General features: G+C 38.1%; 1 protein-coding gene across 9 annotated transcripts; it reads left to right on the plus strand.

Moving 5' to 3' along the window:
* Window positions 1-1,401: 1,401 nt before the first annotated feature.
* CEP83 (centrosomal protein 83) lies at window positions 1,402-25,068 on the plus strand. 9 transcript variants are annotated; one of them, XM_048301634.1, is made up of 16 exons: window positions 1,402-1,477; window positions 7,165-7,413; window positions 7,777-7,927; window positions 9,155-9,247; window positions 9,519-9,650; window positions 12,113-12,364; window positions 13,607-13,738; window positions 15,413-15,527; window positions 16,982-17,126; window positions 17,243-17,392; window positions 18,046-18,121; window positions 19,236-19,393; window positions 22,146-22,275; window positions 23,126-23,229; window positions 23,916-24,096; window positions 24,768-25,068. In XM_048301634.1, exons 2-16 carry the CDS (start codon window positions 7,265-7,267, stop codon window positions 24,945-24,947), a joined length of 2,148 nt encoding a protein of 715 aa, XP_048157591.1. In that variant the 5' UTR covers window positions 1,402-1,477; window positions 7,165-7,264; the 3' UTR covers window positions 24,948-25,068. The 9 variants fall into 9 exon arrangements, with proteins under 9 accessions (XP_048157591.1, XP_048157594.1, XP_048157593.1 ...); XM_048301628.1 differs by lacking the exon at window positions 1,402-1,477 and adding an exon at window positions 1,533-6,153; XM_048301629.1 differs by lacking the exon at window positions 1,402-1,477 and adding an exon at window positions 1,533-5,847.
* Window positions 25,069-25,468: the final 400 nt, after the last annotated feature.

The raw sequence follows: 25,468 nt of genomic DNA on the forward strand, positions 1-25,468 counted from the left end.
TGTGACAAAGAAGAGCCCCATTACCACCCACACTTCAGAAACACTGGCCATCAGTGAGTAACTGGAATTGCCTGACTCAGTGGGTCTTGGAAGGAAACAAGGACGCTTCTCTGATCAGTGTGAAAAACATGGAGGCAAAAATAAAGTACCACAGTTTCCACCATCTTGAGTTATCCTCTTAGAAGATTACACACTGGAAATACTTACACAATAATTATTCCATAAATTAGCTGGCAAGGGACACCCAACCCTGTCTGTTGATTTTAGTTACCTAAATAATTTTAGATTTTGTAGATTTTTTGCTATATCCCCTGCAGAGCTCACACTGCGTGATCTAGATTCTTGGTGTCATGTTTCTCACATAAATGAATCGTTTTCCAATAGATTATAGCTACGTAATCCTGCTATGAACAGACACTAATAGAACTAAAGAAAAAATCTGTGCCATTCTACCATTCCTGTTAATGCAACTGTAAAGGGGAGAAAGACTTCTCCTTGACCTTAGTTAGCATTAGCATTTGTAGAGCTGATAGTGGGGGGAAAAAAAAAAAAAGCAAACTGGATACAGAAAGTGAGAATGCAACTTCATAATACTTTCTAGAAAGATTTTTTTTTGCTTTGTAAACTTGTGTTTATATCTATGGCTTTTTATTTGCATCTTTTTAATCAAAATCTGTTTTGAATAAAAATGAAATTTTAATTCATTGCAGAGCCTTGTGGTGTTATTTATTTCCCCATGGGTGTACATTGGTATAGATGGAATACTGTTGGTGTATCACTCCTAGCATTGCAACAAGTGCAACCTACATGAAAACCTGCACAGCGACATCGGTCTGCACAGTCGGGCTGACAGGAAAGCACTAAACTCTCGCCATTGTAGCTGTGGAAATCAGTGATGTTTGGACACAATTAGCTTGCAGCCACCTCTGGGGAGTGACTGCAGCTGTAATCTCCAGCTGCTGGCAAATGTGACATTTGGGTTGTTTGTTTGTTTGTTTACTTTTTCTTTGGGTATGTGTGTGTGTCATCACTAATACCCACCTTCTAATATACTAATTGAAAACAATTTTAATCCTTATTAAAGCGCTGTTATCTTTATTAGAGGAATACCAATACCGATCAGGACATTCAATCTCTTGCTTTAGTCAAAGAGATTTTAGAGGGAAAATGAGGATGTTTACGAGAAGGTGGTGTTCACAGTATTTGAGCTGCTTGTAGCAGCCTATCTCTGGCCCAGAGCAGCGGCCCGCACCGCGGCCGCCCGCCCAAGGCTCTCCGGGACTGGGCCCGCCCGCCATTGCCGAGCCCGCCCGCCATTGCCGAGCCCGCCCGCCATTGCCGAGCCCGCCCGCCATTGCCGAGCCCGCCCGCCATTGCCGAGCCCGCCCGCCATTGCCGAGCCCGCCCGTCTCCCCGGCAACGCTCCCAGCGTGCCCCGCGCTCCCCGGGCCCCGGCGGGCGGCGCCGCCGGCGGGAGGTGAGAGGCGCCATTTTTAAACCGCTCGGGCCGGCGGCAGCCACGCCTGGCCGGGCTGTGGGGGGGTTTCCGCTGTGTGAGGAGGAGCCAGGGTGTGAGGAGGACCGGGCTGTGAGGGAGAGCCGGGGTGTGAGCGGGGCCGGAGTGTGAGCGGGGCCAGCCTGGCCGCGGCCCTTCTGTGGGCGTGGGGCCGCACCTCTTGGCGAACGGGTGGGGAGGCCCCCCGGCCTCTGCTCGGGCCCCTCGCGCGCTGGCCCGGGCCGTTGTCACCGCGCAGTCGGGGCGGGAGATCCCAGCGCTCCTCCGTGCCCGCTGTGCCGCCTCCGGGAACGGCCTGTTGCGGCCTCTGTGGCCTGCTGCGTTCGGGGTCGCCTGGCACAGTTCAGGGGCAGGAGAAGCCCGCTCGCTGTAGGCTTTCAAGTGTTTACGCTTGTCTGCTTTGCTTTTCACCAGCGATCCTCAGCCACGTGCGCTGTGAGGATAATGATTATTTTCCTGTGCTTCTGGATGTGCGTCTGCCGTGTTAGTGTTGTGCCTCTGACCGAGCTCCTACGTCCATAAGTCAAAAAAATTAACAGTGAAAAGGTCATGGTGACTTAAGTAGCTTGCTTGGCCTCTCGCTCGATCTTCGTCCAGACTGTAGAGTGTATATAAAATCATGTTTCTGCCTACGGGAGGTGTGGGATACGTATACTAATATGAAACCTATGCCCTGCCTGAACATCTCGATTTTTGAGTCAATATGAAAGGGGAGTGATTTTTCAGAAGTTTTGGTTGTAGAAGTATAGAAATATTTGCAAAAAGCAGCCATTTGTATGCCCGAGTAGAACTTTGAATGAGATTTTAGTGAGCAAAAGTTTGTGTGTTTGAAGGTTTCTTGCCATGAAAAAACAGTGGCAAACACACGTGGCGTGTGTAGACGGGCTGCTCTTGAGTACAGCTCAATTTACCAGCTGTAGCTCCTATTCAAAATTCAGTTTGATCAGTAACTGATGTTTCTGTCAGTTTCACTTGGTAGTGTCTGGCTAAAGCACAAATTTTAACTCTGAGCTAAGAGAGAACCCTGTTTGTTGTTTTTTACCTAATAAGTAACCGGATCTGTAGTATAAAACAGAAACTGAAAGGGTGGTACTGTGTGCCATGTGTAGGGATGGACACTGCAGTAATATATAGTTAATTGTTGTTGAAATTTGTACTTTGAGTAGTGAGTGTTGTGGAGGGAGTGATAGTAGCTTGCATGAGAGTGATGTCTTCTGTAATACAGATGTTCTCCAAATTTCTGCACTTAGGTGCACAGATGTATTAAGTGGTTTTTTTCACTGGATTCTCTACACTAATATCTGACCAGTGTCTAACTTATGGAACTTTCTAGCCCTACTGTTAATATGCAGTGTGCTGTCACATTTCTCAAATTACGTAGAAGGGGGTTTGGGGTTTTTTTGTTACACACTTGGTGTTCTCGGGAAGTCTGATCTCTTATGAGTGTGTTGTGTAGCTCTTTAAGATAGGCTTTGTTTCACTGAATTGTGACTGTCTAAAATCTGGGTATCTAGTCCAAGGCTGTGATTTTGTGAACATCTGAGCTCCGTGCTGTGCCAGCTCTCTGCTCCTGAAAGGAGAAAGGCTTGCTCCTCCTCCTGTCTGTTTACTTGGCTCTTTGTTCCTTTCCCCTAGTCCGTACCAGCTGCCCACTTTCACTGATGATGTCGCTTGCTGGATTTTTCCATGAGCTCTTGTGACTCACTGACCTCACAGAAGAACTATTGAGTGTTTTCTGCTTGTTTGAGTGTGTTGGCTTCTTGAGTTAAAACAGTTCTTGAAGGGGTCTGATGAATGACAAACAGGAATGGGGATAAAGAAATGAGGAGTGGAACCTCCTGTTCCTGGTGACAGTGAGCTCTTGTGCTGGATTACACTTTTTCATTAGTTCATTATCTGGTCTTACTGTAGACTCTTGAGCAGGGATGAGAAGGGGGTGGTGTTTGAAGAGTTGCTTTCATGAGCCTGTGCTTTCTTTGAGTTTGTCACTCTTTAAGGCAAATAGTTCATTGTTTCACAAGATCTTGGTTAATTCAATTAGAAAAAAAGAAAGAGCAAATAAAGAGGTCTGGAGCTGTGACAGAAGCAGGCAGAGGAATTAGACCATACATTGTGTGAAGAAGCTCTTTGACTTCCACAGATTTTACTGAGAGTTTTACTGCTTGAGCAAAACATGGCACAAGGCTAAACACTGTTAGTTTTTTCATCAGTAGTTGCAAAATTATATTTATTGTATCCTCTAACTGTTTAAAACAGTGTTCAAACACGGTAAATTTAAGTGGTTTAAGTGTGGCTATGGTATGGAAAAGAGAGCCATGAGTGAGTTATGTATGGCACTCAGGGGAATTACCAATACATGGTGCAGCCATGTCATTTGGTTATGCCAGGTGAGCAAGAAGGAAGCCTTGCTGTTGTAAATGAAGTACCATAAAAACTAATATAAGGAAATAAAATTATATTGATATCATCATATTTTTCTCTAAATGCAAGTATTCTCTCTATTTTAAGAGCTCGTAGCAAACAAAAAGTTAAAATAATATAGCTGAAAAATCTTGCTAAAGGAAAGCCCTCTCATGATGCGCAGCTCTAAAGAGGGGAAATGTATAGTAGGAACTTCAGCAATGTTTCTCACTTTAGGAGAAGAAATAATTGGAGAAAAAAGGCAAAACAAAGGTGATTCTTAGAAATGTAATTGATGTGCTTCACTTACCTATTCTACAGTAAGTATTGGTGTTTTACCTACAGAGCATGCTTTTCCTAGATTTCAGGACTCTGCACCAATACTTTTATATTTATACGTGTGGAAAATTATGTTAAAGTTTCATAGTATGAATTTGGAGCAACTAATACAAATTTGCAGTTTGGTAGCTTGATAAAATTTGGTAAATATATAGGTGTAGAATTAAGCTTAGATATAGCTTAGGTGTAGAATTAAGCTTTAGTTTCTTTAAAGTATGTTTTATGCTTCTCTACTTCTTGAACGCATCTCCAAGAGAGAAAGAACCTAGTGTTCTTTTAAAGTATTTCTCAAAAATTATGGGTGTAGTCTTTGTGTAATTTTGAAGATTATTTAAGGTCTGTTCACTGACTGTGAGCAAGTACTGTTAGCCATTAGCACAGAAGAGATTCTGGTTGGTAATACACTTACAGTATTTGTATCCCTAAATGTGGTTGACTATTGACAGTTTACTGCTAGAAGTTATTTGAAGTGATGTGGGGAAAAGAACCCCAAAACAACAAAAAATTTTTTTGCCTGTAAGAATGTGAATAGGTTAAATATTACAAATTGCTCTTTGTGTTTTCGAGGAAAGAGCTCTCACGAAGTAATGAAATCGCTGTTGTGTTTCAGTTGTCACCAGGAATGCAAATCACGACATTTGCCGCTAGATGTCCCTGCAAGCCAAAATAGTTTTGTTTCCTTAAATACAGCTTAGGTTTTTGCAGTCTGGAGCCTTGTTTTGTCAACTGTAATTATCTCCCTCTCTTTTCTCGGTTTATCTTTTTCATGAAATCTTCATGCATATGAATACATGGCCAGGTGTGTGTCTTGCTTCATAATTTTTGCACTTTTTGATAGTAGCAAGAGCTGTGAGGAAAGAATATACTTCTCACCTGCAGCAGCTTGGAATAGAAAGTACAAAAGGCTGAGTTTCAGCTTATCTTTTGGCTGACGTGCTCTCAGAAAACGTCGTGTTTTCTTGGTGTCTTTGACTTTATATCCGTTTTGCCACTTCAGAAATACTTCTTACTCAAGTAAGCAGCAGGATTCAGACTCAACTTTAAATGGTGTGTTCCTAATTCTGAGCTTTGGCTTACAGTTTGATAGTTACATTTAGTATCTGTAGCATACGAAAGCAAAGACTTGAGATGGAGAAAAGTCCTGTTGCCTTGTTATTGTTGGGGGTTTTTTGTTGTTGGTTTGATTTGTTCTTTTTGTTAGTGTGGGGTTTTTTTGTTTGTTTTTAATAGTGATCATGTTAACCCTGGTGATATGCTTAGAAATTCTTAGGGACACGCTGCCTTGAATTTTCTCTGTATACCAGAGCTTTCTGTCCTCTCATGTGATTTATTGTCCTTAGCATCACTGACCTGTTCTCCTCATCCAGCTGCTGGTTTAACAATTGAAAATGTCTTTATATTGAGTTTGAAACTTGCTGTTGTCCTTTGTTTCTCAACAGCCGACAAAATTCAGGGATGAAAAAGAGATTGTATTGATTAGAAGGTTCTTCAGAACTTATGAATATTTGAAATTGGTTGTGCATATAGGACAGTCATGGAGGAGAATGTTCTTTATTCTGATTTCTTCCTCTTCATTCTCTCAGCAAATTTGGGTAAAGCAGAATATGAAGTTGCTGTTGTTGCTTTGCCTAGACTAGTGTTATAAGTGGTAGATTCTTCTCTGACCTTTTCCCATTTTAACAATGGAGGAAGAAAAAATGGGAAAGAAAGTCTTACATTTAAGTTTTCTTGACATTATCATGTCTTAGTGGAATGGGTGTTACTTTCCTGTATGGAAGACAGATTTTCCTCTTGCTTATAGTTCAGGGGTTTATAAAATCAAATTGTAAGTGTTTAAGATACATCCATGAAGGAGTGCCATAGTAGAAAACATACATGCGACTGTGCATATAAAGAAGGTGAGGTATTTGTAGTGATGGTAGAGATTTAACATTGTTTCTGTTTGAGTTTTACTTTGTACAAAGGTACACTTTGCATGCTGCAGACCTGGAGTTCTTAGGCATCAGTCCAGCTATGCAAAAAGCTAAAATGACAGTAGTTGGTTTCAAAGCTTTGTAACTTCCCTAAAATTCAGTTGCAGTCCTCCTTCTCCCAGATCCTGTAGAAATGTCAGTAATGATCAGATTAATACCCATTGCTTCAAATATCAAAAAGCACTAATGGGGTGTATTAGAATACTTATTTCTCTGCAACTTAGATTTGCAGCTTTCCTCACACCAATCTGATATTATCACATTTTGCAAAACTCTTTCTGGAAAGGTCACAAGAAACCACAAGATAAGCTTTGAAAATAAGGAAGTGACATGTATCAATTACATATTTCAGGACTGAACTGTGGGCAGGTGTCTTCCAAGCTGTCCCTGACACCTTAACTCTTCTCCAGAGAGGGCTTGATAGGAATTCAATACAGAATTATCTGCTTTTCTTCCAGCTGAAAAAGTGGGTATTGAGTAATACAACCTGTTAGGATAGTGTGACAATCTTTGACTTTAATAACTAGTAAGAAAAGCTGTATGTGTCTGCTGTCTGTGGCCTCTGCTTGAACTCTGATTAACAAGGCATAATTAGGGCATCATAGTTGGAGTCTCAGTGTATAGCATAACATATAAGTGAACGTAACATATAAGTGAAAATAACATTTAATGTAATCTGTCAGATAGTAGTGCTTGTTCTTATTTTGTATTGACTCAAATGACCTTCACGTTTAAGTGTATTCTATGTCCCTGGAAGGGCTATTACTTCTAAGGGCAGGCTGCGTGAACAGAGAAGAGTTGCACTTTCAGTAAAAGTTTCTAATCTGAGTTACAGCAGAACCAGGATTCTTCTGTACTTAAAGCAAAAGCAGTATGTGAAACCTTTGAATTGTGAATGTATTTGAATGCTAATTACATGTCCTTGTATTTGTTCAGGTGTCTTGATCTTCTAAGATGTCAGCGGAAGGAGTGGATGGTCTTGTAGATTAGTTATACATTTATCTTATCCATACTCATTGTGAACAGTCATCATAAAATGGATGGTTTGGGCAGTCTCCTTCCTCCTGTTGGTGAAAATGGTGATGCAGCTAATTCACAAGAAATACTAAAACTCTTGATGGATGAAAAAATGCGAAGTGAATACCATAAAGCAAATTATCAAACTGTAAGGGCAGAACATCTAAGGTACATCAATTTAAACAAGGTTCTCTCTTTGAGCTGTTAAAAGGTGAAGCTAAATGTTGGAAGGGATTTATTTGTATGTGTGTTGTGTGCCAGCTATTTCTGTGTGTAAGGACAGATTTGAGTGTTGTTCATATTAGAAAATAAACAATTCAAAGTACCTATAAGACATTGCAGATGATGTTTCTGCAGTACTTTTTATACTTGTAAATATGGGATAACTTTTCAATGTATTACAGGAAGAGAATATTAATAGCTTAGTTCTTATTTGATGTTCGGATGTTTGCTTCTGTGTGTGAGTCTTTTGAGCTTTAAGGTCTAATTTTAAAAGGTGACTATAAAGTAAATATGCATTTTATCTTTCAGATTACAAGAGGATTATACCAAATCACAAGATGAACTGAAACGGTTGTTGGTTGAAAAACAGACTGTACATGACAAATTTCAGCAGCTTATTAGTGAATATCAAGATCAGTTGCTGGGTAAAACACAAGAGCTGGAACAAGTGAGGATGCAGGTAAGATAATTTACTGGAAGGACTTAGTATGTATTTTTATCCTGTAGTAGGACCATGCATATTTTTCTCTTAGTGCAGTGTGTATATAGCCAGCTTGGCATATTTCAGGTATGTTGAAATCCACCCAATCCAAATAATGATTCTTCTCTAGAGTGACTATGGGTTGAAATTACTGTTTCCTTGTTTAACTGAATCATCTAAATCCTGTTGTTAGGTGCTGTGTAAGACCCTCAGTCTCTATCTGTGCATGCTCTGCTGTTAAGGGGAGAATCATCTGCCTTGGAGGGTAACTTAGGTGCCTAAACCTGTTAGGATGAGTGACTAGAAAAATAGGTATTTGTTTCTCTTCACGACGACAGCTTTCTTCTTTCTTTCTTTTTCTTAAAAAATCCCAAACAAAATTCAAACAAAAATGCTCCTCAACATTTAAGATAACTTGGATGACGCTCTATGTAACTGCTTGTTTCCTTAAACTAATGCAGGACATGTTCTTAGAAAACAAATATAGCCTCTAATCAAAGGATCCCAGACTCTGAATGGAGGAGATGCACCTCAGTACCATAATTAGAACTAGTTCCAGGGACTTCAGGGTACAGATAAGTGAAAGAAAAGTAGAATAAATTAGAATATGTCACAGTTGTGGATGAAATTTTTTGTTTTAAACTCTGCTTCTTGGTAGATAGTTTGCTGTGTGAACCATACCAAGAAATTTTAACAAAATACCATACAGAATGGAGTTTAAGGCAAGGACTCTTTCCTGATGTTTTTTTCATTCAGACCAGTACCACATATCCATTGGAGAACACACATCTAATGTGTTTTGCAAATAATTGTTTGGTGTTGCTCATTTTGATCTTTTGGGGTTGGTTCACTTACTGTTTAAGTTTTTCTAGACACTCATTCTTTATCTTTAATGTGAGACTGCTTTTCTTTCCCCCATCCCCCACAAAGGAGATAAATCTCCTGGCAATTCAGCCTGAAATTTGCATTGCTTTTACCAATAACTACTGATATTCTAAATGCTTCTGTTATCTTCCAGAATATTTTTAGTTCACTAATATGTTTTTTTGCTTCTGTAACTACTATTGAAATTTCTTTAGAAAAGCCTAGAAAATCAAGTAGAATTCCTAAAATCATATTTGAAATACTTTATTCCTGGCTATGTGACCTATCACAGTGTAAATAACTGAATATGACTAATTATTTGTGATACTTTTCTGTTTTAAGGTGCTAACTCCTCAAAAATTAGAACTGTTAAAAGCAAAAATATACGAGGAATTGGAGTCTCCTATGAGGGAGCGTTATCAGAAGCTAGAAAATGTAAGTCATAAGTATTGAAATTCTATTTCATGATTGCTGCTTTATAGTTATTCCTAAAACCTTAGGAAATTAAAACTGAAAGGGGAGCAAAGTATGACATTATTTGTGTGGTACTGTTGTCCCGGGGAAGGATGAAATCATGGAAGAGGGAGGAGGCAGCATTCAGTTCATCAAAGATAACTTGTGAAACAATAGGAACATTGCATGGACATTTGAAGGAAATAAATTTGAAAACTTTTAATTGATTTTTGGTTTTTTTGGTCTGACTTAGGAAGTAGAAAAATACAGAACACTATATAACAAACTTCGTTATGAACATACCTTTCTGAAATCAGAATTTGAACATCAAAAGGAAGAACATGCACATATTTTAGAAGAGAAGAAAATAAAATATGAGGCTGAGGTACGTAGAACATTATAGTAGCTTAGAAAACATCTCTGACAAAGCAGCTTGAACATTGTGGAACTGTTGGTACTTGAAGGGTTGTCAGTTTGACACCATTTCATAATGTTTGTTTCTATTCTCTGAATTCTCAAAGCACTTTTGTGACTTAACCTAAGGCTGCCTCTGTAGATTTGTTCAGTGATGGGTTGCAATGTTATTTCTGCTATTAAAAGTAAGAATAACTTGCTTTCTGGTAAATGATTGCCAGTATGTTTGCTTAATCCTGTTTTTAATCACATTTGTGATGGAATTTGAGACATGATGCTAATTTGAAATTAATAAATTATCTGAGTAGCCAATGTAAGTTTAGACTTTAAATTACTTACGTGGCAGCTTATCAAGGAAGGTAAGGTATTGTTAATAGCAGATAAGGGTGCATTTTGCAATGTACCTGTCATGATCCTAGTTTGGATCATGATGGGGATAATCAAAAGGATACTGAAAACTGGTTAACTTCATTTCAATTATATTAGCTCTTGAAGAAACTATTCATTCATTTCTTCAGACTTTCAAAAGTGTATGTAGCTAAATAAATTGCCAGCTTATTTATGTTTTAAATACATACAGCATTGTAAATGAGTTGCAGATGTCATTTGCATATCCATTTAAGTATTTGTCTGGAAGCATATATTCCAAGATGCCAGATTTGAATGTATTACTCCAAACATCAGACACAAATCAAAGCAATTGTCACTTTCAAAATCAATCCAAGTTTGCAAATGCAGTGCATTAAAAACAGAACAGTTGTCCTTCCTGGAGCTAAACCCACATGCTGCTTTACAGCCTGCCTCTCTCATGGGCTTGTTGAGTTTATGCTAGTCCTGCAGCTAATTAGCAGACTGACACAGAATGAAAGTACCTTGAGCCCAGGGCACAGTGTGATCTGGTTTCTCTCAAGGGCTTTTTAACATTCCATGTCATTTAGCACAAGGAGGCTATAAAAACATCCTAATTCTTAAATGATGGCTTGGGCATATCATGCAATTGAATCTCCTCATAAAAGGCATTTCGAGGGCTTTTGCTGCAGAAATTGGGTTTGTTCAAAGAGAATGCTGGTGAAACTTTTAAAGGACTGCTGCAGATCAGAGTTTGGACTAGTCTCCAAATATGGAGAGAATGCTTACATACCTTTCTTTCTCACTCTTTTGCCCTCAGTATTATATTCAATCCATGTAACTTGTTTTGAAACATAACAATCTATGTATTTATATGTTTGTTAATTACAGTCTCCAGATTAGTTTGTACCTTTTGTACTACTGTGTAAGAGAGAGCTGGGGGTTTTGTTGTTGTTATTGGGTTTTGGTTTGGAGTTTTGGGGTTTTTTGGGTTTTTTTTGATTTGTTATCTGTTGGGGCCTAGTCATGTTGGCTGTCTGGAGTTATTAGCAGAATTGAGTTCTGTTGTAATGACAAAATAATGGAATCATAGGGTAAGTTGGAATAGACTTTCTAGTCCAAAATCCTGCTTAAAATATTGAAGTGTAATGAGATCAGGTTGCTTGGGACCATATTCAGCCAAGTTTTGAACATCTGCAAGGATGGAGATTTCATAGTTTTTCTGGGCAGACTATTTCAATATTTAACCATCTTCATGGTAAGCTTTTTTCATAATATGTAATTGGAACTTCACATCTTCCAAACTGTGCCTGTTGCCTCTCTTCCCATCACTGTGTATCTTCTCCGAGCTGAAGCTTAGTTCTCTCAGCCTGTCCCTATATGTCATGTTTCCCAACCCTCAGAACATCCTAGTGGCCATCTTAACTTGACACAAACTCCAGGTACAGCTTTACCAGTACTGGAAGGGGGACAAAGGATCACTTCCCTGGATCTGCTAGTTATCCTTCTGCCAGTCTGTCAGGATTCAATTGGCCATCTTTGCTGCAAGGGTACTCTGCTGACTAATGTTCAGCTTATTGTCTACTAGGACCCCCAGATCCTTTTCCATGGAGATGCTTCCTAGACAGTTGCTACTGGCCTGTACTGTTGCATTGGGTTACTCCATCCCAGATACATGACTTCCTCCTCTTGTTGAAGAGGACCCAGTTCTGTCCATTCCTTCAGCCTGTCCAGATTCTTCTGGATAGCAGTTCTGCCTTCCAACAGATTGACCATTTCCCCCCAGCTTGGTGTCGTACTCAAGCTTGCTGAAAGTGACTCCATGCCATCATCCATCTTGCTAATGATGATGTCCATCAGTATTGCACTCTGTAGTGTTCTCAAAAAGACCCCACTAGTTATAGGCATTCAGGTGGTCTTGCTTTGAATTTCCTATTCTAAGCAAGAAAACAAATGCTAATGTAATTTCTTAATATTTTAGATGTCCACTGCTGCTCCTTTCTGAATTGTTAACTGCTGTAATTGTTGCTGCCTGACACATAACCAATGTAAGAGCTTTTTATTTTTCTGATTAACAACTATCAGATTGCAAGACTGGATAAAGATAAGGAAGAACTCCATAATCAGCTGCTTAGCATTGATCCCACAAGGGACAGTAAACGTGTGGAGGCACTTTCTAGAGAAAAGGCACAACTGTGTCAGAAATTAAAAGCCTTAGAAGCAGAAGTAGAAGAACTAAGAGCAGAAAGACACAACTGTGGTGTGCAAGCAGAAAATGTTCAGAGAGTACAAGCACGACAGTTAGCTGAGATGCAGACCATGATGCGGTCTCTAGAGGTAAGACTTTTTTATTGTTTTGCGTCCCTGTAGAGTGTAGTAAGAATAACACTTGGCCTGACAGAACTGTCACTGATAATTTGGCCATTGACTCTACAATTTGAATTTGTACATTTCAGATTTAAAATCAAATTGTACTTGACTGGGAGTCATGCACTGCCAGTTCAACTTTGGAAAGTCTCTCAACTGAGAGATTCTGCTGAATGATCTCCTTTCTAAACAGGCGAGTGATATCCGTATTTGTAGTCAGTAAGAAGGTCATGTCAGCACTTACCACTTGGCTGGAGTTAGAAACCAGTATGTTAATAATCTGTAAATTCTTTGTTCTTTTCAAAAATGTCACATGATACTCCTCTCTTTAATCCTTTCCTTGTCTGTCATCTTTTTTCCTTACCTGTGCCTCTTCTTTCCCCAACACATTACTGCAGTTGTTTAGTTCTTGGCTGTTGCTCTCCCTTAAAGAAACTGGTATTTCTGGCCTGTTGTACATTCCCCAGGATTCCACTGTATTCCTCATCTGTGGTCCTCAGACCTTCTGCTTGTTCTTGCTACCTCCCTAGGTAGTGAGCCTTTTCATGTAGATTCTTTGCACAGTGGTAGCATGCAGATAGATGGTTAATTTTCTTTTTTACTGTTATCACTGCTGTATACCTTAGTTACAAAATGCTCTGATCTCAACTTAAAAAGTGTTGTAATCTTCTTAGACAACTTTAAAGAGTGCCCTGCCGAAAATAGAAATGCTCAGAAAAAGGAAGGTGAACTCATATATTAGATTACCTTTTTGATATTCAGTAAAGATTGGGTCTTGAGTCTATAATACAGTAATTGCATTTTATTTCCTCTCCATGATGTTAATTCTTCTGTCAGTGCAACTGCATAGGCCAGCATATTATACATTTTTGAGCACCATTTGTAGTTACACTGTTTACAGCCCAGTAATTTACTGGTAAGCACACCTGCTGCCTCCTAACCAAGTCAGATTACACCACCTCCTTATGAAGGAGGATTGAAAATGTGTGTGATTCTGTGTAGGAGGTGTTAGTACAAACAGTTGTGACTTTTGAGTAAAATTCAAGACCCTTGTTGTATTGGAATATATGGTTGAGCAAAGATGAATATTTATATATCATATTATATATTATAATGAGTCAGTAATATCTGAAAGCCCAGATCAATCAAACATTTCAAATGAGTAACAGCAACTCAGCTCCAAAAATCTTAAAAATACTTCCTTCATTCAAGGCAGAAAAGAAGTCTGCGGAACTACAGGTTGATCGAATTGAGAAAGAACTGCGGATGAGTCATGAGCAAAACATTCTCTTAACTAGCAAACTTCACAAATCTGAACGAGAAGTCAATTCTTTAGCTGCTAAAGTAAGTACTTTTCTGGTATCTGAAATACATTTTTCACATCCTATTATGTTTTTCTGTTTATATTTTGCACTAAGAATAAAATAACAATGTCTTCTGCTGTGACTTAAAATAGGTATGGAATTTTTCCCTCAGTTTCAGTTAAAAGACAATGTGACTTTACAGGAGAAGCATCATACCTAAAAGTATCTCTAAAGATTGAGGTTTTGTTCTTATTATTCCATCTTCTAGACCTTTTTCTTGAACAAGACTTGAAGAGGTATCTTTATATTCATGTTTTTAATGCTCATGAAAACAGCCAGCCTTTAGAGCCTTAAACTGATTTTTTTTCCTTTTTTTTGTAATGGAGCTATGGGTTCTGGAGATCTTAAAACATATCCTCTGAATGGGCTGTGTTAGCTACAGGAAGCGAGCTGCATTGGAATTACTTGTGAAGATTTAGGTTATATTAGAAGCAGGGTAGTCACATTAGCATAGCCTTTTTCTTGGGCTAATGCCAGCATAGCTTGTACAGAAACACTTCCGTACAGAATTGCATCATAGCATTTTAAGTAGACCATTGTCTTAAAACATATTTGAGCAACTTTGGTTGGTTGGCACTAGATCTTAGAGGTTTTTTCCTATGTTTGTACGCTTTTCCTTTTTTTTGAGATCTTTTTACAGTGCATATTTATGACTGCTAAGTATTTAATTTTGGTCATTCATTAAAAACGTTCTAATTTACCATAGGAATAGGATATAGCTATACCACTATTTAAAGCCTCTTTATGTAGTATGCCATACTTGTCCCCCATTAATGCTAAATAGGACGGGAAAACTTGTGTTTAACATTTTTCAATAGTCTCCCAGAATATATAGAGGATTGTTACAGTCTTTACTTTTTGTATCAACTGGCTTTCTCTGCTCCCTTCCAGAAGTAGGACAAAATAAAATGTTCCAGTTGCTGTTTCTCAAAGGGAGGAAAATAGAAGCTTTACTATACTATCCTTCACCTGCTTCTGTTCCCACTCAAACTTATTCCTGAGCACAGGTGCATGTGTTTGTCTTCTGGATTTTCTGCCTTAAAAAAACCACCTTAAATCTTTTCAAGCTGCCCTGAAATGTTATCAACTTAGTATATAAGCACCTAAATCTTCCATGTAGTTACTTAATAAGCTACTGTGTCATTCTTAACCTTTTGCCACTTGTATATGCTAGCAGGTTGTAATTACATTTGTCATTGTGAATGGATTTTCATTATAAGTGCTTTCCTCCAGATATTTAATTCTCATTGACCGTGTAATTACTGCATTCAAATGCCTAAACTATAGAAAGTTTCCATGCAAGCAGTAATTTTCTTTGATTTGATGTTCTTAAAGCTCCTACTTTTATGAGGCCATTTGAGGTGTCTGCAGAGAAGTGTTTGATTTAAAATGCACTTTAAAACTGTGAAAACCTGGATTTTGGGAAAGTAATGTAGCACTCCAGGAGGCCAGGGGGACTATAAGTAGTTACCAAATTGAAATTCTTGGGGAGGTAGTTGATATTCTGGCACCGAGTATCACTGTTTTGATTTACTTATGGAGATTAAATTTACTTTTACTTTAGCTTGACTCTGAGGTATCTTTAGTCAGAAATGAAGTAAATATATATAAATTTATTATAGTTAATTTGGTGTTGTTTTTTTCTAATTCACAGGTAGAAGAACTTAAACATTCACATAAGTTGGAAGTAACAAATATCAAACTGGAGGCAGCAAGAACAAAGAGTGAGATAGAAAGAGAGAGAAACAAGATTCAAAGTGAAATGGATGGTAAAGTATGAAATTATTTTGTAATTGTTTCATCTGTTTACTTCTAGTTAGAATAATATAATGATTTTTTTTCTCTGAACACTCCCTGGCAGCCTTCACCTTCTGCTTCTGGTCTAGGTCGTAGATCTGACAATTCACTTGGTATTTGAAATAACTGTGTGTTTCACTTGCTCTGCTAGGTGAAGAACAGTTGAGAGCAGTTTTACATTTATGTAAATTAGTGCATTTGTGACACAACTTGAGCATAATCTATTTCAAATTATATGCTTCATATGGTTATTTTTTTCTATTATTGCTAAATTCCAGAGTCTTTCACACTCTGCTTGAAACCTTAATGTGCTGTAGGGCTTCAGTGGTTGGGGTTTTTCTTTTTGATTCTGTGTCTGTGGAATTGATACCCATTCAATAAGGCTGCCTTACAAAATACAGTACCTAGCTCATTCTTTGAAGGAAATAGGTATTGTTCTAAGATACCTGAAGCAGCTGACTACGTAGGCAACTTGAAATAGCTTTCTAGAGTGAAAAGGCCAAAACTTTCTAGTACTAGTTGTGTTTAAATCACTACACAGCTCTAAAGAGAACTGTCCTCTTACTGATTGGCCATAGCCCCAAAATAGTACCTCTGTCTTCCTGAAATAATTGTTTCTGTTCACTTGCTTTAATATTAAGCTCGCTAAGAGCAATGAAAAAGTGGTGTTCTCTGTACTGACAATATATTTACAGTATATTGCAAACTGAAAATGTTGGGCCCTATGAAGTATGAAACTCAGTACTGACAAGATTTAAGTTAACCTGAAATTACTGCGGAATTCCATTTGCATCACTGAATTAGCTAAATAAACAGGAGTCACTGTTAGAGCATATTGGCTTATTTGCCACTGAACACAGGTGTTAGTCACAAGATTTTAATTTGTATCGTTTGTGCCTGCCTATAGAGTCATAGTTTTAGAAATGCCTTATTTGGTAATATAGGTGGATTAAAATATGAGATTTGTTGTAGCCCAGGTGCTGGTTTCACTGATAACCAGTTACTGTTTACAGTAAACTTTTCCAGAAAAAGAAAATTTCCTTGCTCAACCTTTCCATGGCTATTGTGGAACATTTAAAAAAAAATTTTAAATCCAGACACAAGTGCTTAGTATAAATTGCTCTGGAATTTAAACCTATAATAATATCAACTGTTGAATTACTGTTGTATATTAAAGTAAGAAACTCTCATAGACCATGATTCCAGTGTAATGGTTACTTCTCAAAAGTTTTGGAAGTATTACTGTTATACTAAGAAAGATCTGTTCTGGTTTTCTTGTGTTCTGTTTTTTTCCCTTCCCCCATTCATTCTGTCATTTGAATTGAGATTTTTAGTTCCCTTTTATTTATAAAGTTATTTGAATACAGGATTTCATCAGGTTCTTATCAATAATGACATGTTTAACTTTTTTAAATGTATAATGCAGGACTGCTGTCCGACAAGGAAATTCTTAATGCAGCTGTTGAACGTCATAAAGTGCTTTTGGTAGAAAAGGATCGGGAGCTAATTCGGAAAGTGCAAGCTGCCAGAGAGGAAGTTTTTGACAATATTGCAGCCTTACAGAATGAAAAGTATGTCTACTGATTTCTTCCTCAACTTCTAAAAGAGGACTGTTTTGTGTTAATTTAAACTAAACACTTCTGGCATTTTGTAGTGATTCTTATGTGCATGTTGAATAATGTCTCAGGTTAGAACTCGAGAACAGATTAGCTGATCTAGAGAAGATGAAACTGGAACAAGATTCTTGGAGACAATCTGAAAAAGATCAGTATGAAGAGAAACTACGTGCTGTGCAGATGGCAGAAGAATCTAGCAAAAAGGAACTTCAGCGTTTGCGGTAGTGTGGCTTTCCTAATCTTAGCACAAATTTCTCATTTTCCCCCCCTTAATTTCTTTACAGTAGACAGTAGAAAAGCTTGCTATTCATAGATACAGAAATCTTCATTATGAAATGTTCATTATAGTGGATGAAGCAAAATTATCTTTTGCACTATATAAAAAAATAGCACAGAATTAAAAATGAACGGTTTAAAAAAAACCACTTTTCATTCGAACCTTTAAATGTTATTTTCAGTGACCATTTGGAAGTAATAATTTAGCAATACACATTTGTTAAAACTGGTTCAGTGCTAGCTGCTGGCATAGTGCCAGTGTTAGAGTAAACCATTTCTCTTTCCACAATGGCACCATAGCAGCACCTGGCAAGCTGAGACCCTAATACAATGTCTCTGAGTTGGTTATTATGGTGGTGAGTTTACTTGGTTTACTATAGTTTTTGTATGAAGGTCAGTATGATAAAATGATTCAAACTCCAGAAGTCTTACTCCTCTGTGAATTTTAAGAACGAATAGAAATATATTTTAATATTTTTTTAGTTAAATATTTATCAGCCTTTCAAATAATGCTATTTATTTGTCAGGCTGATTTTTCCTAATTTATAACATTGGTATTTTGATTAGATAAAAATAAGGATGTCTTACACAATTGTAGATTAAAAATTCAACAGCAAGCTATGCAGACAGAGGAGCTGGAAGAAAAGAAATGTGAAAATGCTAATCTGAAACAGGTAAGGTTTTGTTGCATTGTAGTGTTTTATAGAGAAATACATTCCTTCCTGTGGTTACCATGTCTTGTGTTTGAAGATTAGATTGAATTTTTAAGGCTTTTTTTTTTTCCCTGGGGGACAAAATGTGTACTACAGATATTTAGAGAGAAGTGTTCAGAAATCAATCATGCTTTCCTGGACCTCTATAAATGGATTACAGCTTTTTGCTTCATGTGTTTTGTGGGTACCAGGCATTTCAAAGCTGAATGTTTATAGACTGATATATTGAATACGGTTATGCACTATTTAACTGGAGATTCAGTTGCCATGGAGACTTATAAATTGTTTCTAGGTAATGCCTTGCATTTATACTGCATCTCTCATCTGAGGGTCTTCAAGTGTTTAACAGATGTTTCATAAATGAACAAACTAGTGTAAAGAGGTATATTTCTATTGCAGAGTCAGTTGATGGCAGTGTTGAAAATAAAACAATTTTTTTAACTCCTGCTCGCCTGTGATGTTATTTAGTTGGTAACAACAATAGCTTTGCATCAAAGTACTCTGCAAGCTGTGTGCACTTGCAGTTTGAGGCAATTATTTTTTTTCTCCAGAAATCAGAAATTGGGGGCTCTAAGTGTCCATGTGGGGGGAGGAAAAGGAAAGGGAAATGATCATTTCTATATGCTGGCTGCAGAGGTTGGACTTTTCAGTGCTTCCTTATTTTGTGAACTGGTTGGTACAGTCACTGCTGGCTGTAACACATTGGTGTTACGAGATAGAGGAGCCTGGATAGCTCCATAGCTCTGCACTAAAATGTTGCATGGTCCTCGAATTCTGTTTAGCCCTGGGGGCTGAAGTGTTGGATTTCTCAAGTTCTGGGGGATACATCAATGACTGAAGAGTCCTGCCTACCTTTCTCACGTCAACTGCAATAGAAACCCTTTGTCTCGTAGTGATTTACTGTAAAGCTTCTGGAGAAACTGTTGAGTAAAGAGAAAAGAAACAAGTAAAAAAGGCTAATGAAAAGCTAAAGCCCATTGGTGTCTCCATTTTTTATTGTCTCAGTATCTCAAAATCAATTGCTGGTTATTTGCATACCTTCTGAAATTGAAAAAATCTTTTTTTGTTTTGGTAGCAAGTACATGATATGCAACTCCAGCTTGCCACACTTTCTCAATCAGAAAATGATTTGCTGGAGTCTAATCAGAAGCTGAAGGAAGTAATGGAGAGATCAAAACTAGAATGTCAACATGCAAGGGCTCAGGCAGAGAAAGCTCAACTGGAAACAGAGAAGTAATTTTTTTCTTTTGGCTTTACTTTTCATGTTGCTTGTGTTTCTCATGTGGATTACTTAACTATGGATTGTACATTCTGAATAAAGTCAGAAAGTTAAAATTAACAGGAAATAACTGGACAGTTGTACAAAATGGCTGTACATTCTGTTGCACAGCATGTATAAAAGCTTTCCTCATGGCAGCTTTAAAAACCGGAGTTTGTTTCTATTAATGTCTGTTAAAATTAATTATTGATTAGTGAGATACACTGCTTACATAAAACGAAATTCTACTTATATTGAAGTGAATGTCAAACTTCTATAGGTATAAATGGATCTAGAGTTTCAGACAGTTCTTTTAAGAGTGCTTAAGCTGCATGGGTGAAAAAAGCTTTCAAGCATTGTATTATGCTTTGATGAGGTTCCAGGATCCCAGTCAGTATATGTGCATATACTTCTTTTCCTTTCCCATGAGATACTTTTAGCTGATATGAGGTAAGTAAAAGCTGATAGGATATGTTCTAGTTCCTCTCATCAAAATTAAAAATAATCGCTTTCCTTTTTTTAGACAAGCTTGACCACATACCATCAAAATATGATAATAAATGCAGAAGGAAGCCAAATCTTATTCAGATTTCGTATAGAAATGAACACTTCCCTAGAATTTAAAGATTAATTTGTCAGTCTGAAATGGCTTTTCAGAATTTCCTAGTTTAGTAACCAAATATGTGTCTAATTTGTACTGGATTATTGTGTGGTGGGTTTTTTAAAAAGTCAGTGTCCCAGATTAAGTATAAAATCTCCAAGAGGCATAATGTGCCTTTTTTGTTTTGTTTTGTTTTAACATCTCTTTTGCTACTAATTGGTACTGCAATTGCTATGTTGTCATTAGTTTTAAGTACTGCTTTTCAATGTAACATTTGAAGGTAGTATTGCATTTGGACTGCAGAGTATGTCACTAGCACATTAAATAGTTTGGATGTTTGCTTTAAGGAGGCGTATTCATATGTTGCATGAGATCGTTGCTGTTACTTGAATGAGACTGTCAGTGTCATTTACATATTTATGGATCAGAAACCAGTCAGGACTAGGTTTTCCTGAGAAGGCAGTGGAAGGAACTTGTCAGTCCTCAGAGATCATTGTACAAGTATGTAGGTACTGGGAGATGCACTAAGGCTGGTATTGCAAAAATGAAGCAGCTTTGTAGCCTGCATGTAAGTCCTGCAGGTCTGTGCCATTGCTACCCTGGGAGCCTTGGGACATGTTTTGTTCTTTTTATGAATCTGTGAGTGATAGGACATCCTTCTTCAGCTCAGTAAATTCTTATGAGCTTGAACACCAAAGAGTTAAGTTGCACCAAAGCAAGAGGAAGTGAAATAGGGACCAAAAGATGAGAAAACATAAGATTAAAAGTGTCAGATAAATAAAGTAATGCCAGTAGAGCATTGAACATAAGTAGGCAAAGCAGGTGCATGTCTGTCTGTGTCAATCTTAAGCTTGGAAATGAAAATGTGAAAGGAGAAAAAGAGCTGAAGGCAAACTATGAGACTGATACAAATCAGAGATGAGCTCAAACAGGCACTTGTTAAGCATTTTTGGAACAATGTTAGTGGCATTTAAACCAAACAAACAACACCCCCACCCCCAGAACACCTCCAAAAACCCCCACACCCAACCTCAAGCATTTTTAACCATTGCCTCAGCTGAAATCCTTTTAGTGCTAAGCAGTGCTTGCCCCAGGTGCTTTGGTTCCTGGGTACTAGCAGTTATTTACAGTCAAGAGTGAGGCACAAGCCATGCTGGGTCAACTAAAAGAGCCGTAACAGGTAACACATGGGCCAGGACCCTGTTTACCATATGAGACTGGATGATGCCCAATACTTCTACTGTGGGGAGGGGAGAGGTGGTTTGCTGAGAAATTTATGGAGATGCTTCAGAGTCCCTGTAGGGAAGCTGCATCTGCTCAGGACTGGAGCAGTGTGGATGCACTAATACTGAGCCTTGGCCTTCTTAAAATCTACTGCAGAGAATCTCACCATTGGATTTTAATTTTTAACAGTAAGTAAATATGCCATTAGTTCTTGTCTGCTTTGACTCGCAATGCAGATAGCCCAAACAAACAAGGCAGCATGGAGAAACTGGCTCCTTTCCTATCCACTGCTAGAGAACACAGCCTAATTTTAGTATATTGTAACCATGCAAAGGTCTAAACAGATAACATATGCCATTGGTGGTGTGTGTTGAGCTGGAATGTTACCTAGAAACCATATTGGTGGGAGCTTCCTGTTGAGCTGGTGTTTGTTCTGGTTGGGAGCACATCCTGAGCAAGTTTGTTACAAAGACTTAGTAGACCCCATAGGGCAACACCCTGCTCTCCTAGAGAAGGTAGTTGTCAGCTCTTCTGACAACTAATGTTTAGCATAGGCATCTATTCTTGTGTTCCAGTGTGATCATTTGACCTGAATTGAGGAATTTTCTGTGGGTGGTTTGACAGCATGCCAATCCAACAAGGCACCAACAATTAGCTTCTTGGAATCAGTTTTCAAAACTTGCCTCATGGTTGACCAAAACCTAGAATAATGTTAATGCACAAGTTCAAATGTCATAGTCACAATTAGATTGTTAACATAATCAAATTTAAATCAGATTATTTAAGTATATACAAGTAGGAGTTGTGAAAAGATGCATCTATTTTAAGAGCCTTAAGGCATTAACTGAATGCACTGCTTTGTTTGTATAACCTCTTAATCTTTTAACCTGGTTTTTCCAAAGGACTTTAGAATACCAACGTATGGAATGGCTGCAGGAGAAGCATATGCTTACTCAGCACATGGCAGAGTATGAAGAGAAATACAAGCAAATGAAGAACAAGCTGTGTCGAGCTGCTGTTGCTCAGAAAAAGGCATGTTGTCTCTTCCTTTTTTGAACGATCCAGCCTGTGTGAAGTTCAACTTTATGTTGGCCAGCTAAAATTGTTTCAATATTAAGAGTTTATTTGCAGTCTACTGTATACAATAACTAAATATATTGGGTTCTTCAAGATTAGCATAGAAGTAGGTTGAAGTGACATGCAAAAGAATATTACAGCAAACAACTTTGTTATAATGCCATCAAAGATTTTGTGAGGCTTTCTTTGCACACACACATGTGCACTGATGGATATTTAAGAGGTGGACCCCTTAATGAGGGAGGGTGATGTTTCACATACTAGACAAATGATGCTGCTTTTCCTTGATGGAATATTAAAATTTTATTTCTTCTTCTAAGCTTACTTTTTATTAAATAATTTGAAAGAAAAGGCAGATTGTTTATAAAAGCTCAAGATTAATTAGCAGTGTTACACATTGAACATAGGTTAACCTACCAGTATCTTTTAAGGTCATGGAAAGTTAAGATCAACAGGAGAAAAAAAGAAGGAAGCATGCCTTTATGCTTATATTTACTTATACATGGTCATTTAAAGAATGACTGTTTTGATTCTCAGATACAGTTAATGTTTGTTAGTACAGCTGGTCACTGACCAACAAATGACTGGCAGCTGTGCCTCTTTCATTCACAACTATGGATCATTTGCCATCTCTTCTGCTTCCCAGCATGGGAATATTAGCACCTTCAAACAACACAGCATCTCTTCTTAAGGAAAGAAGATCCTATAAAGTGTAACAGCTTGAAACCATGTAATGTAGATTTAATTTTTACAGGATCTAATCTATCAAGGTATTATTTAGCTGTTTGAAACATCTGTTTGACAGAGAAAGACTCTCAATGACAATAAACAAAGGAGGATGCGTGAAAAAATAGAACTTTTGGAAGCCAAGATGGAAGAACTAGAAAAAGAAAATCAAGTGTTAAATAGGTAATAAACTTCACTTCTTCTTATCTTGAAAAATTACATATGCCCAAGGTATGACTTACAAATATGAAGTATTTTTGAAGGTGTATGCTACCTAGAGTAGTAACCAGAGTCAAGTCTAATGGCCTTTACAGCACTAGAATTCTTTGAATAGATTCTATTTAGGATGGGCAGCTGAGAGCTTATGAGACAACTGCAGGGCTGTCTCTTTGAGAAGAAAAAGAGAAAAAATACCTGATAGACACAGTTGCAGGAATCTGTTTAAAAGAAGGAAGTGAAAAAGACTTCAGAATTGCAAGAGAAACAGACATGGCATCCTCTTTGAAATATAAAGTCCTGGTTTTTCTCTCTTCATTGAGCACCTATGGCAGGCTTGATTTGAATAATTAATTTAATGTGGCTTCTCTGACTCACTACTGTGAATGGTATTAAAAGCTTAATTTATTTTGTGTAAATTCTAATCAGTAATAGAGCAGATAGCTAAATATGTAGAGGTACGTTTAGACAGACATGTAGGCAAAAGGATGTACACAGATCTTCTACCTTCCAGTTCTTTTGGTGTGTAAGGATAAGAAACTGTGTAAGGATAAGAAACTGGGGATATTAAACAGCAGAGCACTCATGGAGAGCTGTGCTGCTGTGTTGGGGTAACAAAGATTTTGAGCAATAAGAAATCTGTTATTTCCTAGACAGAATGTTTCCTCTGAAGAATATGCTCGCCTCCAGAAGAGACTAAAGGACTTGCAACGTCGGCACAATGAATTCCGGAGTATAATTCTGAATCCTAACATACCGTCACTCAATCCAGTCAGTATAATGCCATCGTCTTCCTTGCCTCCTGGGCCTGAAGCATCCTTCTCCCTTCTTCAGGTGGTGATATAAGTCGTGAAAATAATACAGCAAAAGAGGGTACTGGAACAGTCCTTTTATACTGACCTTAGCCTTAAGGAAGGTGTAGTTCATCTCTAAACAGAAGTAAGAAACTTTGAGTTATCTAGACATGTTCCCTTCCTCGCAATAGGAAGGAGTACTTGAAAGACAAAGGATATGTTACAGGATGTAACAAATGGGCAGTTTTAACACAGTTCTCCATACTTTGTCCCTCTCCTGAGAGGCTTTAAATGGCTCCTTCTGAGCAAGAAATACTACAGTGTTGTTCTCACACCACAGTTTCATTATTACAAAGCTTGATTTCTTATGTGGTTAAAAGAGTCTTACGCTGAGCTGCTGAGGGTGAAAATCTCTCTGGCTGATGTTGACCAGGTTGACTTTACAGATTTGTGGTTACTGAGGCCTCAGGTTTGTGTGCTCCTTCATCTGAGAGGATGAACAGCTGCAAGTGTATTTCTTCCTGATGCTGTTCATCAAGAATGTCAGAACAATACCCACAAAACACTGATGAGTAAAATTTAACAAATAAGGAGGTTTTGGACTTCACAGTTTTTATTTTCCTTAAAGAAAATGAAAGTATTGCTCATTTTGGTCCCTTGTAAGTGTGCAAAATGTAATAGAGTCACTTTTTTTTTCCTTTTCATTTCAAGGAGGAGCAGCATCAAAGAGAGCTTGCCCTGCTTGGCAAGCGGTTGGAAGAACTAGAAACCAGACAAAGAAAACAGCTGGAAGATCTTGGACCATCTAGAGAGCGGGTAATGGGGTACAGGGACTTGGCAAGAAATAAGATCACTGGAGAAGATGAAGCACAAAGCGAGGACTCCAAATAAAATCTGCAAACTCTTGATGCTGTCAGCTTTCAATAACTTACCCTTTGTACATGCTTTTCATATTTTGCCAAAAACATGGTTGTATGTGCCTGAATAGCATAAACTATATTCTGCATAGTTACCCCTTTGTGGCTCAACTTGTTTAACTGCTTGGACTAAAGACAAAAGTACCCATTCTCACTGGGAATCATAAAAAGAATATCCAGGGTTGCCATTCATGATGGGGCTGTGCCCTGAATTTGTGTTACCAGTGTAGTGATATTTGGCATAGCAGCAGTTACAGGCTCAATGTTGGGATTCAATTACAGACAGTTTGTTCCTGGTTCACTAGACTTCCCACTTCTCTCAAATCCCCACTCCTCTGGGCATGTGTGGGGGGACTGAAGTCCCTCCCACTGTAAGCCAAGAGCAGGTTTGGGATGATTTGATGAAGCTGAATAGCCACAAGTCTGTGGGATCTGATGATACGCATCTCAGGGTCCTGAGGGAACTGGCTGATGTTGCTGGTGTGTTTAGAAGTC

Source organism: Corvus hawaiiensis, chromosome 4 (assembly GCF_020740725.1).
Source record: "Corvus hawaiiensis isolate bCorHaw1 chromosome 4, bCorHaw1.pri.cur, whole genome shotgun sequence".
In the NCBI taxonomy this organism is placed as follows: domain Eukaryota; kingdom Metazoa; phylum Chordata; class Aves; order Passeriformes; family Corvidae; genus Corvus; species Corvus hawaiiensis.